Raw genomic sequence first — 13,283 nt, forward strand, 5'->3', positions numbered from 1 at the left:
CTCACTATGTAATTTTTAAAAATACATTCCCTTAAACCATACCGTGTTCTAGCTTCCAGATGGCATTCAACAGACTGGAGGATCAGAGGGGGTGTAGTGTTAAGCAGCATACTAGTGCCAAAAAGAAATTCCAGTATTAGCACAATTATATTTATAATAATATATTTATAATACCTTTATTATTAACATATCCTGTTCTCAAGTTATGTCCAACAATAGGATAGGATCACCCCTAAGTCCTCCTGTGCAGCTGAAGCAGAGCTCATGGGAGTAATACACTTGTACCAGTGCAAGAGGAAAAACTGGGCAGAACAGGAGGAGGCAATGGAGGAATTAGAAGCTTAATTAGAATCCTGTCCTGATTCCGCACTTGTTTCCATCCAATGAATAACATTACATTTGGGAAAATAGCAGAATAGCCCCACTGACGTCAGTGGACAGCCCCAGAGGACTGCTCTCATTCAAATCTTCTTATTTACCCTCAAACTGCAATAGAAGCTCAAATTCTAAATAACACTACATTAAATTACATCCACCTGTTCACTGGATCCTTGCCCAACTTGGCTGCTTCTATCTAGCAGGGAGATTGTTGGAGGTGGCCTAGTTAATATCATAAATGCATCGCTGAGGGAGGGTAGGGTGCCTCCTTGTCTGAAGGAGGCAATGGTTAGACCACTCTTAAAGAAGCCTTCCCTAGATCCCTTAGCAATGGACAGTTACAGGCCAATCTACAATCTCCATTGGTTGGGCAAGAGGGTGGTAGCTGACCAGCTCCAGGCAGTCTTGAAAGAAACTGATTATCTAGACCCATTTCAAACTGGCTTTAGAGTTGGCTATGGGGTTGAAACAGCTTTGGTCGGCCTGATGGATGACCTTTACTGGGAAATCGACAGAGGGAGTGTGACTCTGCTGGTTCTTCTGGATCTCTCAGCGGCGTTCGATACCATCAACCATGGTATTGTTCTGGATCGCCTGGGGGATAGGGGGCACTGCTTTGCAGTGGTTCCGCTACTATCTCTCTGGTAGATTCCAGATGGTGGACCTTGGTGACAGCTGCTCCTCAAAACAGGAACTGTTATATGGAATCTCCCAGGGCTCCATTCTGTCACCAATGCTTTTCAATATCTACATGAAACCGCTGGGTGTTTCATTTTTGGTGCTGGGTGTTATCAGTATGCTGATGACACCCAAATCTACTTCTCCTTTTCATCTTCAGGAAATGGCACTCATTCTCTAAATGCCTGCCTACAGGCAGTAATGGGCTGGATGAGGGAGAACAAACTGAAGCTGAATCCAAGCAAGACGGAGATGCTCATTGTGGAGGCTCAGAATCTGAGGGGTGAGTTAGATCTCCCTGTGCTGGATGGGGTTACACTCCCCCAGAAGGAGCAGGTGCGCAGCTTGGGAGTACTCCTGGACCCAGGCCTCACCCTGGTTTCTCAGGTGGAGGCCATGACCAGGAGCGCTTTCTATCAGCTCCGGCTGATTCGACAGTTGCACCCATTCCTTGAAGAGGATGACCTCAAAACAGTGGTGCATCAGCTGGTAACCTCCCGGCTTGACTATTGCAATGCGCTCTACGTGGGGCTGCCTTTGTATGTAGTCCAGAAACTTCAGTTAGTTCAGAATGCGGCAGCAAGATCGGTCTCTGGGGCAACCCGAAGAGACCATATTATGCCTGTTTTGAAACAGTTACGCTGGCTGCCAATATGTTTCTGGGCAAAATACAAAGCGCTGGTCATTACTTTTAAAGCCCTGAATGGCTTAGGTCTGAGTTATCAATCAATCTCTTTATTTTGGTCAGCGACCAGCATGAGATTAAAACAAATGTAAAAGAGAGGACAATCAAACTTCTGTTGCAAACAATAACACCAGATAAATTTTAAAAAGTCCTCCTCAGCATAGATCAGGATACTAAAAATACTACTAAAATAATTGGAGATAAAAGAGGCAGCAGTATTTCCTACTTTATGAGGCTATTACACAAAATCAAAACTCAACCAGTTGCCTTCTCCACTCCTAAATCTGAGGGGGGTTAAACAATTCAGGAGCTCTGAAAAATATTGTCATTAAATTTACAGCTGATATACAGGTGATACCAGTACCTGCATGCCCACCTGCAGCTAGCCACATTATGGCTACAAGTTGCTCTGGCCTTAGATCCATCGCCTATTTTCCCATTACTAAGTTCTTCCGCAAACAAAGGGCTGCACTGCAGAATTTAGCTACCTGTCTGGTAGCGCAGGAATTGCTTCCTTCCAACAGCCTGTCAGTCATATGAGGAGAATCAAGACCTGGGCATTTAGCTATCAAAGGGTAAATAAGATCCCGGCGCAGGTCTCTATAGAACAAACATTCCAATAGCACATGGGTGACTGTTTCCACTTGACCCTCACCACATGGGCAGAGCCTCTCCCCATAGGGAATCCCTCTATATCGGCCCTCTGAGAGGGCTGAAGGCAGGGCATTGCATCTTGCCAGGGTAAAAACTCTTCTAAGAGGGGGCACCTCCAAGACAGTGAGGTAGGATGCTGGGGCCAAACTATATCTGACTGAATCCTGGCTCTGAAAGTCAGGTACCCTTGCTATATCTGTTTGTCTCTCGATATCCTCAATTCTCTGTTTGATGAGCTTCCTAGCTGTCTCCAAACTTTGCGTAAGCAGAGCAGACTGATCGAGGCCCAAAGTGGTCATCTTTTGGTTCAGAGTGCACTTCCAGGGCGACTGATAAGAATCCTCTAATACTAAGCGGCTCAGCCCTGTGACCGAGGAAAAAACTCTCAGCCAGTAAAACAGCGCCATTTGCCAACATCTGGCCTCAACTTTGATGAGGCCTGCCTCCAATCTGAGCCTCGCATTAGAGGTACACTTGGGTGTCTGAAATACTGCTCTCAAGAACTTAGACTGCACCACTTCTAAGGGGGACAGATCTGGGTAAGGACCCAATTGGGCACCATACAATAACTGTGCCAATGATTTTGCATGAAAAAGTTTTAAGGCTGAGGGGATTAAAAAACCCTCCCCTGGTTCTATAGAACCACAAAATAGCTCGGGCGCTGTTTGGGGCAGCCTGGGCCACATGAGAGGCATGGGAGTCTGAGTTATCTTAGAGAGTGCCTTCTTCTGCATGATCCCCACCGCAAGTTAAGGTCATCTGAGGTCAGTCTCCAGTTACCACCGGTTCATCTGGTGGCGACTCAGAGGTGGGCCTTCTCTGTAACTGCTCCTGGGCTGTGGAATGCATTCCTGAAAGAAATCCACAATTTGAATTCTGGCCTGGCCTTCCTGGGCTCTTAAATAGCTGTTATTGGTTTTAATGTTAACCTGGTTTGCAGGGGGTTTTTAATTGTTGTGATTGTTTAACTGCTGTTTTATGATGTTTTAATTGTTAATTGTTGTTTTATACTGTTTTATAATTTTTGCTTTGATTGTTAGCTGATTTTAATGGTTTTGTTTTAATTGTAAACCGCCCTGAGCCATTTTGGAATAATCTAAATAACTCTGCAGCCAATCACAGATCTCGTATATCAAGGCACAGAACATGGGGGGCAACATCATCTTGTCTTAATGTCCATAGACATTGGAGCACACAAATGGGATATTGCAGGTCAGCATACTGGTGAAATAATACTTTGCACAAACCCAATGCTCAAAACAAATGGGAAGGACATGTTCTTAATGCTTGGCTTCTCAGACTTTGGTACTGTGATACAAAGTCCTGTGGTACTTTGCCACAAGACTCCAGATGCAACATCCACTAGGAAACCCAATATCACTGCTGAAACTGAGGCTTAGGCACACCAAGTGCCTTCACTCTTGAGATGATTAGCAGAGAAGGAAACTCCACTTGGTTACTCATCTCAGAAGTTTTTCCAATGGGGTTTAATGGGAGGGGGGAGTGGATTAGCTACTACATTACCTTATCAGGGCTGGAAATCTGCATCTTGGCCAGAGACTTACCACTTTGGTTACTAAGGGGGAGGGTGTCATCATCATGAGATTGTCTTTCTTCTATAGTCTGGTTAGATAGTTGCTCTGTAGAATATGAGGCTTAGGGTTCTAGTCCTGCTCCATCTACCCACCCACCCAAATCCATAATCACATTTGCTGGCAGAACACTCAAAAAGGTAAGTCTTGCCTAGTGGGGCAACTTCAACATATCCTCACAGTAGATCTTAAGTCCATATATTTTCTTTGTTATGGTTCCACTCTTTCTTGTGCTTGTGGCCTTCTCCCTTACAAAAAAACTTGTCTCCCTCACATTGTACAGCCATGTTATGTGGAACATTCTGATTAGTGTCTGACACATTATTCCTACAGTGGAATACTCTTCTACAAGGAGCCTTGCTTCTCCACATATGGCTAGCACGCCTTGTGCTACAGAGCTGACTGGCTATTGAGACTGCAGTGGCATTTTTTTTCTACCCGTGTCCTTCCCATATCCTCAAAGTAGAACTTATGCGCATGTATTTTGGTTGCAGGCTGTCTGTATTTGTTTTACAGGGGAATTCAAGACAAGGGAATTATATTGAATTCACATGACTAGGAGAAAAGAGCAAGCAAGTGGGGACAGGATGCTCCCTCCTCGGTCATGTCGGTCCATTGCCTGCCTGAACCATACAGATGCAATCAAGAAGAGGAAGAAACAAACAACTTCTGCCTTGTTTGCACACAACTCTACCTATTTATATCTATCTGGCTCAGGCAAGCAATGGACCAACATGACCACAAGGAATGAGCAAGGATGAAGAGGTGGGTTGCTCCTGGTTGCATCCATCTAGCTCAGGCAAATAATGGACTGATATGACCAAGAAGAGGGAACAATCCATGCCACTTTGCTTTCTCACTCCTCCTACTGGTTGCATCTGTCCATTGCCTGGGAGAAGGAGTGAACAAGCAAAGTGGTGAGTCCAACCCCATGGAGCAGAAGATGTTGCTGGGGCTGAGTGCCAAGCCCACTGACCCACTGATGGGAGTGAGAAGTGGGTCCAACTACCTCATGGAGCAGAAAACATTGCTGGCAGCAAGTGGTGAGTCTGCTCTTCCATAAAGCAGAGGGCAGTCTGGCTCCCAATTTTTTGCGCTGGCTCCTAGAACCAAATAAAATTGGTCAAGGCCTACATAAGCTAATTGCTATAGCACTATAGCTCACTCAAAGGTTACCCAATTAGCTTCACAATTGTGTGGAGATTTAAACCCAGGCCTCCCCCAGCCCAGTCTGACTACACCACACTGGCTCATATACAGTAGGTGTCAGTTGCTGCCCTCCTGTTGGTTGAGCCACGGTAGTCTCCATTGGGGAGAGAACTGTGATCTTTTTCTAACATTCTGGTTGTACATTTAATTTATTTATATACCCTCCAAAATGTATATGTTTAGGTGATTTACAATAAAACAATACAAATTAAAACAAAATTAAAATGCTAAAACATTAAAATAATTTAAAATTTAACACAATGTTAAAAACTGCAAATCTAATTAAAAGCCTGGGCGAACAAATGTGTCTTAACTGCCTTCTTAAAAGTTATCAGAGATGGGGAGACCCTTATTTCAGCAGAAAGCACATTCCAAAGCCTTGGAGCAGCAACGGAGAAGGCTCATCCCTGAGAAAACACCGAACGAACTGGTGGCAACTGCAGACAGCCCTCTTCAAATGATCTCAATGGGCGGTGGGGCTCATGGCAAAGAAGCATTCTCTTACCTAGGGCCTTTTAGGGCCTTATAAGTTATAAACAGCACCTTGTATTTTGCCTGGAACTTATCAGTACCCAATGTAGATTTTTTTAGTACAGTATTAACACAGTCTCTCCTAGATGACCCAGAGACCAACCTGGCTGCCGCATTCTGCACCAACTGCAGTTTCCAGGCTACGTACAAAGGCAGCCCCACATAAAGTGCATTGCAGAAGTCAAGTCTGGAGGTTACCAGCATATGTACCACTGCTCTGAGGTTGTTTATATCAAGAAACAGACGCAGATGGTGTATCAGCCAAAGCCAATAGAAAGCACTCCTGGCTACCACCTCAACCTGGAACACCAGGGAGAGGTTTGGATCCAGAAGAACACCCGACTGCGTACCTGCTCCTTCTGGGGTTGTGTGACCCCATCCAGAACCAACAGATCAAAATAGTCTCCCGAGTTCCGGCCTCGTGCAATTAGTACTTCTGTCTTATCTGGATTCAGTCTCAGTTTGTTATCCCTCATCCAGCCCATCACTGCCTCCAGGCAGGCATTTAGGGAGGTTATGCCTTCTCCTGATGATGCTGACATAGAGAAATAGATTTGGGTGTCATCAACATACTGATAGCACCCTGCAACAAATCTCCTGGTGATCTCTCCCAGCAATTTCATGTAGACGTTAAAAAGCAGTGGAGTCAATATGGAGCCCTCTTTTGCATGTGGAACGGATATATGTACTAGATTGATCTATGCCATGGAGTCTTTCATCTGCTACTATATATTGACTGGTGCATCCCATACATGAGTAATGTGGAGCATTATCACCAACACACAGTCTTGTAGGGGATGGTGTAGATACCAGAGAGCGTTTGTCAGTACTGCTCCATTAGTACTTGTCTCTACATGTATTGCTGTGCTGCTAAATTGGCATTGGTGTAGCAACTGTTAAGCCTATCAGGGATGTAGGATCTCTCTATCCATTCACATCTTTATTAAGGTAACCTAATCTTATTTTAGGTCAATAATAAAAGTAAATACTGTAAGCTTTTCTGTTAATATAATGAATTTACCCAATGAATTCTTGTTTGATTCGGGTGTATACAGATAATTTAAAATGAATTTAAAAACTGCTCTAATTTCAAGAAAGTTGAATACAAATAAGGTCTAGAATACCTCCCCCCCCCTTTTTTTTTTTTACAAAAACAAAGGGCCAGTTCATCACTCACTGATGAACTTGAATGCTCAGTCATTTGTTGACTACTATATCAAGTGATGTGTGAATGATCCATCACTGATAAAACCCACTTCTGTCCACAGAGCATAATCAAGGAAAGCAGTGTCCACTGAATGGCCCTGGCTCCCTTCTTCATGCAGCCCTATTATGCACATGGTAAAACATTTTTGATGTTGTACTGCTACTGTTGTTCTAGACCTTAAAAACAGAAATGTATAATGCCCGTAGACAACCCTGTTTTAAAAGGAAAACATTGAATAAAATAAAACACATTATACAAACACAAAAACTCACTGATTTTAGAAAGAACGAGCAAGATGACAGGTAAAGTTTATTTTTCTTTAGACACAGAGTTTGAAATTCTGTGTTGGCAGAACTGCACATCACAGTTTATATCTTTTGAATTACTTCCCTGGCTCCTTTCCTTAAATATCTTTTTCCTTACATCTTACCTCAAATATTCTTGCCCATGAAACCGGTCTCATATTATTTTGGCATGTACTTATGCTATCTAACTACTCTACATAAGAGGTAGTGAGGATGGATGAATAAGGAATAAGATGCCCAAATAGCAACCCAAATTAAGCCAGATTCCAATTATGTCTGTTGTTCTCACTAATAAAAGAAAGGGAAAGAAAAGAGAAAGAAAGGTCTTTCCCTACTCAGTTTGAAGAGAAAGAAAACACTGAACAACTTTTGATATCAGAGGCCATGTTCTCTGAGAACATCAAGGCATCAGATAATATTACCCTAAGTTTCAATTCATATCACAATACCTCATCTTGGATGAAATATCTAGCCTATTCTTTATCACCAAACATGGCTAGAAAGCAGAGTTCCTATCAGCTGAAACAGTGATGTCTCAACTCAAAAATATTTTATGAGGACACAAGAGAATTTTCCTATTTAATTCCCAAATTAACTAAGTGTTGCTTTTTCAACAACCACAGAATACTTTCTATATTTTATCAAAGTCGTTCCAACCAAGGACATCAGGGCAAATATAAAGGAGACATATAAATAACCAATCTCTGCAGTCTCTCTAAGGAAAACACAGTTTCCTACATGCAGAATATTTTCCAATATCCTGGACATTAAATTGGAAGAGAAATAATGTATTTCTATACCCTCTTCCAGCTTATAAGCAGAAGAAGCACAGAAATCCAACTCTCCGCCTACAATTTCCTCCATTTGTGGGAGGATACAGAGGAGATTGAAAGAGACTGCACTGTGAAACAAATCTGTGCATGCTCCTCTGCCTGAGACTAGAGTAGAGAAACACAAATCTGTTCACCTATAAGACTGTGTTATTTATTTATTTACTTGATTTCTATACCGCCCTTCAAAAAATGGCTCAGGGTGGTTTACATTAAAATAAAACCAATACAAAACCAATTAACAAATAAAACATCTAAAACAGTTTTAAAACCCTGGAAAACCAGACCAAACATTTACTGTTTAAAGGGATTGCGTGCACAAGAGCAAACACCTGTCCATTTCCCAAATACTCTGCATATGCCACAAAACTTAAGGCAGTGGGAGGAGGGGGTCAGTACAAGTAAAGAATGATGCGTATCACCTGAGCAACAAAGAGGGAAGGTGGGATAAAATATATTAAACTATTAGGTAAAACTATGAGGTAAAAGAATGCAAAATCATAATATTAAAGGTTCTACCACAGGCATCAGTTTTGTATGAACCCCAAAGAAGAAATATTTTCTTGCAGCAATTAATATTTTGTGGTAAATACGTCCCATCTCATAGTCCACAAAGTAAAATAATATTGCCAGACATAGAGGAGATTCTCACAATCAGCAAAAAGCGGGCTAAGGGAGCCTAGCCTGCTTTTTGCTGATCGTCTGCTGCACAGGAGCCGTGAGGCTCCCGCCAGCAAACCCTCCTAATTCTCCCTCCCCTTAGCTGAGGTCAGCAGAGCAAGCGCTCTGCTAACCCCGTCTTTTTGATCGTGTATTACCGCGCCACAGCAACTCATATGGAGACACCTGCCAGGAGGCTGAAACAAGCCTCCCAACCCTGGGGGTCTCTCCAGGATGCCCTGAGCATTTGAGCAGGGCATCCTGGAACTTCCGGGGGGCACACGGCCCCCAATCCCCGCAGGCTCCGTGACGGAGCCGGCAGTCGTGTGGGGGGCCGATCCGATCATCTGCAGGGAGAGCAAACTAAGCCCATTCTCCCCACAACCCCCCTCGCCTCATATAGTATTAACTAAATCTATTCAAATGCCCCATTTGTAACAGGAGATATGCACACAAAACAGCCTGCACATGCACAAATCTCCTTCTATGGTCAGGAACTACAACAGATGTGCATTAAGTGCAGGAGGTTATCCATCTGTACAGCACTGCTTTCAATGAGATAGGCATCAAGATGCATATTCTCATCTACATCCCTATGTAAATTAGATAGATAGTGGTATAAATGCTAAAAGATGGTCTTAGTACATCTACAATATATTTTGACATAAAGCTCAGATCTGCAGAACCAGACCAGACTATTTAGTCTAACATCCTATTCCCAACAGAAGCCAATCAGATGACTCCACAAAGCCAACAAGTAGAAGATCTTAAAATGTCCTAACATGATATCAAAGTCAGTGTCATGCCATAGATATGTTTTTTGAAAATATGAAATTACTGGATTTAGGGATGTGTACGAACCAAGGTTCACATTAAGGTTACGTGCCGCTCGGGTGGGAGCAGCGAGCACTCTGAAAAGAAAAAATTGATATTTTAAAAAATATATCATTCAGTAAATTCCATCCATCTTTACACAAATGCAGAATACAAGAAACATACAAATACAAAATAAATTGAAGCTGCAAATTTTTAAGGACATAATTGTTAACATTCCTCAGCACTACAGGTTTAACAGATTACCTCTTCGCAGAGTGCAATATTTGACAGTGGTTTTACAATGCAAGCAATGCCCTTTGGGAATCATTTGAGACTATCACTTCAACACAGAAAGCATTTATCCCCTAGAGCATAATAGCAAGAAAATTCATCCATTATATCACCTGGCAGTTATCACACCGTACGTTTTAAAGAATACTGATCTTTCTGCATTCAAACACCAAATTTGGTTTCAGCCTTGCAAAATCTATTTGCACATAGTACGTAATGTCCTTCAAATGTAAATTCAGAAAAGGCTGTCAACACAGCTGCTGCTGATCTGATACTACAACTGGAACTATTCAGATGCACTCTAGAGCTGTGTATGGCTACAGGATAAGGGCCTGAATGCATATGCATGTCAGCCAGATATATAGATAAAGCATAAGCAAATGTGATTAGCATACGCAAAATCAGATATACAGATATATTTGCACTTAAGTAGCACAAGTTTTAAATCTTATTTTTGAAGTCATCTCTTTTAAGTTTTATTCATGAAATAATCTATATTTAATCTGCCCAGTAAATATCTAACCAAGTACAGGCGGCCCTGGCTCTTCACAAGGGTCCCATTACTGCCAAATTCCACAGATAACGAAATCATGGATTAAGAAAGCTTAAAAGTATGGGGATTGGGAGGTTAGGTTCCTAAGTATGCTGAAAATCACAAGCAGTGGAGAGCAGAAATAAGCACAGTACCTTGCTCTCCAGCAATGCTCCCAAACCTCCAATTTTTGTTCCTTTTTGAGGTTTTTTGTTTGTTTGTTGCAGAAAATTGCCACAAAATGGCAGCAAGAAATGATTACAGAAGTCATTTCCGGCCATCAAGAACCACAGATAAGCAAAAATAACCTTATTTTCACCCTGCAAATAAAGAAACTGGCACTGTATCCCTCCCAACCATGATACTTGAAACCACAGGTGCCAGGACCATGGGTAACAAAGGCCACCTGTATTTACTAAGCTCATCTCTCCCAAATTATTGAATGTACTGAAATTACATATATAACCAAACAATAGAAAAAATGGAATTTTTAATCATTTGAGTGTTTGTAGACCATAGAAATAATGTCTGAACACAATAATTTCCATAGTAAAACATACTGTCTCCAATGCTTTTTAACATCTACATGAAACCACTGGGAAAGATCATCAGGAAGTTTGGTCTGGGATGCTATCAATATGCTGATGACACCCAGATCTATTTCTCTATACAAACTTCATCAGGAACTGGAATGACCCCCTTAAGTGCCTGCCTGGAGGCGATATTGGGCTGGATGAGGGAAAACAGGCTGAAGATTAATCCAAACAAGACGGAGGTACTGTCTGTAGGCGGTCAGGATCCAAGAGATGATTTAGATCTGCCTGCTCTGGATGGGGTTATACTGCTGCTAAAAGATAAGGTTAGTAGTCTGGGAGTGCTCCTGGATCCCAAACTCTCCCTGATTTCTCAGGTTACAGCTGTGGCCAGGAGTGCTTTTTATCAGCTTCAGCTGATATGCCAGATACATCCATTTCTGGAGACTTATGACCTTAAAACAGTCGTACATACCGTATGCTGGTAACCTCTAGGCTTTACTACTGTAATGCACTCTAAGTGGGGCTGCCTTTGTATGTAATTCGGAAACTACAGTTGGTTCAGAATGTGGCAGCCAGATTGGTCTCTGGGTTTACAAGAAGGGAACATATAACACCAATTCTAAAAGAACTGTACTGGCTGCCGATATGTTTCTGAACGAAATACAAAGTATTGGTTATTACCTATAAAGCCCTCAACAGATTATGCTCAGGGTACTTAAGAAAGCACCTTGTCTGTTGTGAACCTTATCGTCTATTTAGATCATCTGGATAGGTCTGGTTACGGTTGCCGCCAACTCGTTTGGTGGCAACTAGGGACCGGGCCTTCTCTGTGGCTGCCCCTGGGCTTTGGAACCCACTACCTGCTGAAATAAGAGCATCTCTTTCGCTGTATGTTTTTAGGAGTACCCTGAAGACATACCTATTTTCCCAGGCTTTTAACTGAAATCTAATTTTTAAATTTTAATGTGTTTTTAACTATTATGGTTTTTATTTTTTTATGAATTTTAAATGTTTACTAGTGGGCCCGGGCACTGAGCATCTGTGCCTCTAGTTGGGCCCAGTTCACCTTCGCCACCGTCGTCCTGGGTCAGGCCCCTGCCCTCAAGGCCGGGCCCCCCGCCGCCACCGCCTCGCTGGGCCCGCCGCCGCCCCACCCGGCCCTGCCGCTGCCTCGCTGGGCCCGCCGCTCGCTGGGCCCCGCCGCCGCGGCCTGGCCCGCCGCCACCACGCTGGGCCCGCCGCCTCACCCCGCCTCGCAGCCGGGCCCGCCGCCGCCGCGCTGGGCCCACCGCCTTGCCTCCGCAGCCGCCTAGCCAGCGAATTCTCCTGGGTGTGCACCAGGACCAATCAGGCTCCCCCGCAGCCCAGCCAATCAGCTGGACTGCCGGGACGCATTTTTCCTGGGCACACCCAGGATAATTATATATATAGATATTTTGTATAATGTTTTTAATTTTGTACACCACCTTGAGATTTTATATTAGGCGATATATAAATTCAATCAAGAAATCAATTAAAATATTTAATTCACTGTAGGATTCAATCTTCATTTTCATTCACATCTGAAGCATTACCCATACAACAAAAATCACTATTTCTAAACTCAGACACCAGAAGTTGTGTCTAAACCTGTATTTTATTAGATACTCTAAACCCAGACGAGAGAAGGAATATATTACTGCCCAGACATCACCCAGCAGCAACTCTGGTAGTCTTTCTTCCCTGACAACTAGATGATTGGCAGTACAAGAGAAGGGTGCCTGCATAAGGTCTTCTATCTGCAGTTAGGGGAAAGAAGGGGTGCATGTCTATGATCTCTGCAACAGAGATCCTAACATGTATAACCAGGGCATGCTGGCTTGATTCATGCAAAGAACGCAGTTTCTGTAATGAATTATTTCATGCCAGAATGGATCCATTAACTGTTTGAAACCAACTTTAGTGCATGGAAATGTATGGTGTTTCAGTATTAAAAACTGCTAGCCAAGCAAAATGGAAATGTAGCCTATGATTACTTTTATATATTACTAGACTAGATTCTTGATCTTACATACATTTTTACCAACAAACCAGACCTATTTTGTTTTTCTTTTACTGGGAAAAATACAGTAACAGCTATATCTGTATTTAAGATAAGCACAAAACTAGAGGATATTTGCACACTGTATATATACTGTACTAAAACATTGTATAAACATACATAACTAACATATGATTCACTATTGCAAGGTATACTATGGCCACTAGTTCAAATGGAGTTTAAAAAGGAAGAGACAAATTCTACTTGTCTAGGTCTACTAACAGATATTAGCCATGATCACAAAATGAAACCCTCAGTATATTTCTGATTACCAGATACTTGAGACAAAACTAAATATC

General features: G+C 42.6%; 1 protein-coding gene across 4 annotated transcripts in view; it reads right to left on the bottom strand.

Moving 5' to 3' along the window:
- Positions 1-13,283, bottom strand: part of YAF2 (YY1 associated factor 2) — a 62,640-nt gene that overhangs the window by 43,778 nt on the left and 5,579 nt on the right. For 2 of the 4 annotated variants that reach the window (XM_053252716.1, XM_053252715.1), the window contains exon 3: positions 43-111. The exons of the other annotated variants lie outside the window; for them this stretch is intronic. In XM_053252716.1, the coding sequence (XP_053108691.1) occupies positions 43-111 (69 nt within the window). The remainder of the gene's footprint in view (positions 1-42; positions 112-13,283) is intronic. 4 annotated transcript variants of the gene reach the window in all.

The sequence above is a fragment of the Hemicordylus capensis genome, chromosome 5 (genome assembly GCF_027244095.1).
Source record: "Hemicordylus capensis ecotype Gifberg chromosome 5, rHemCap1.1.pri, whole genome shotgun sequence".
In the NCBI taxonomy this organism is placed as follows: domain Eukaryota; kingdom Metazoa; phylum Chordata; class Lepidosauria; order Squamata; family Cordylidae; genus Hemicordylus; species Hemicordylus capensis.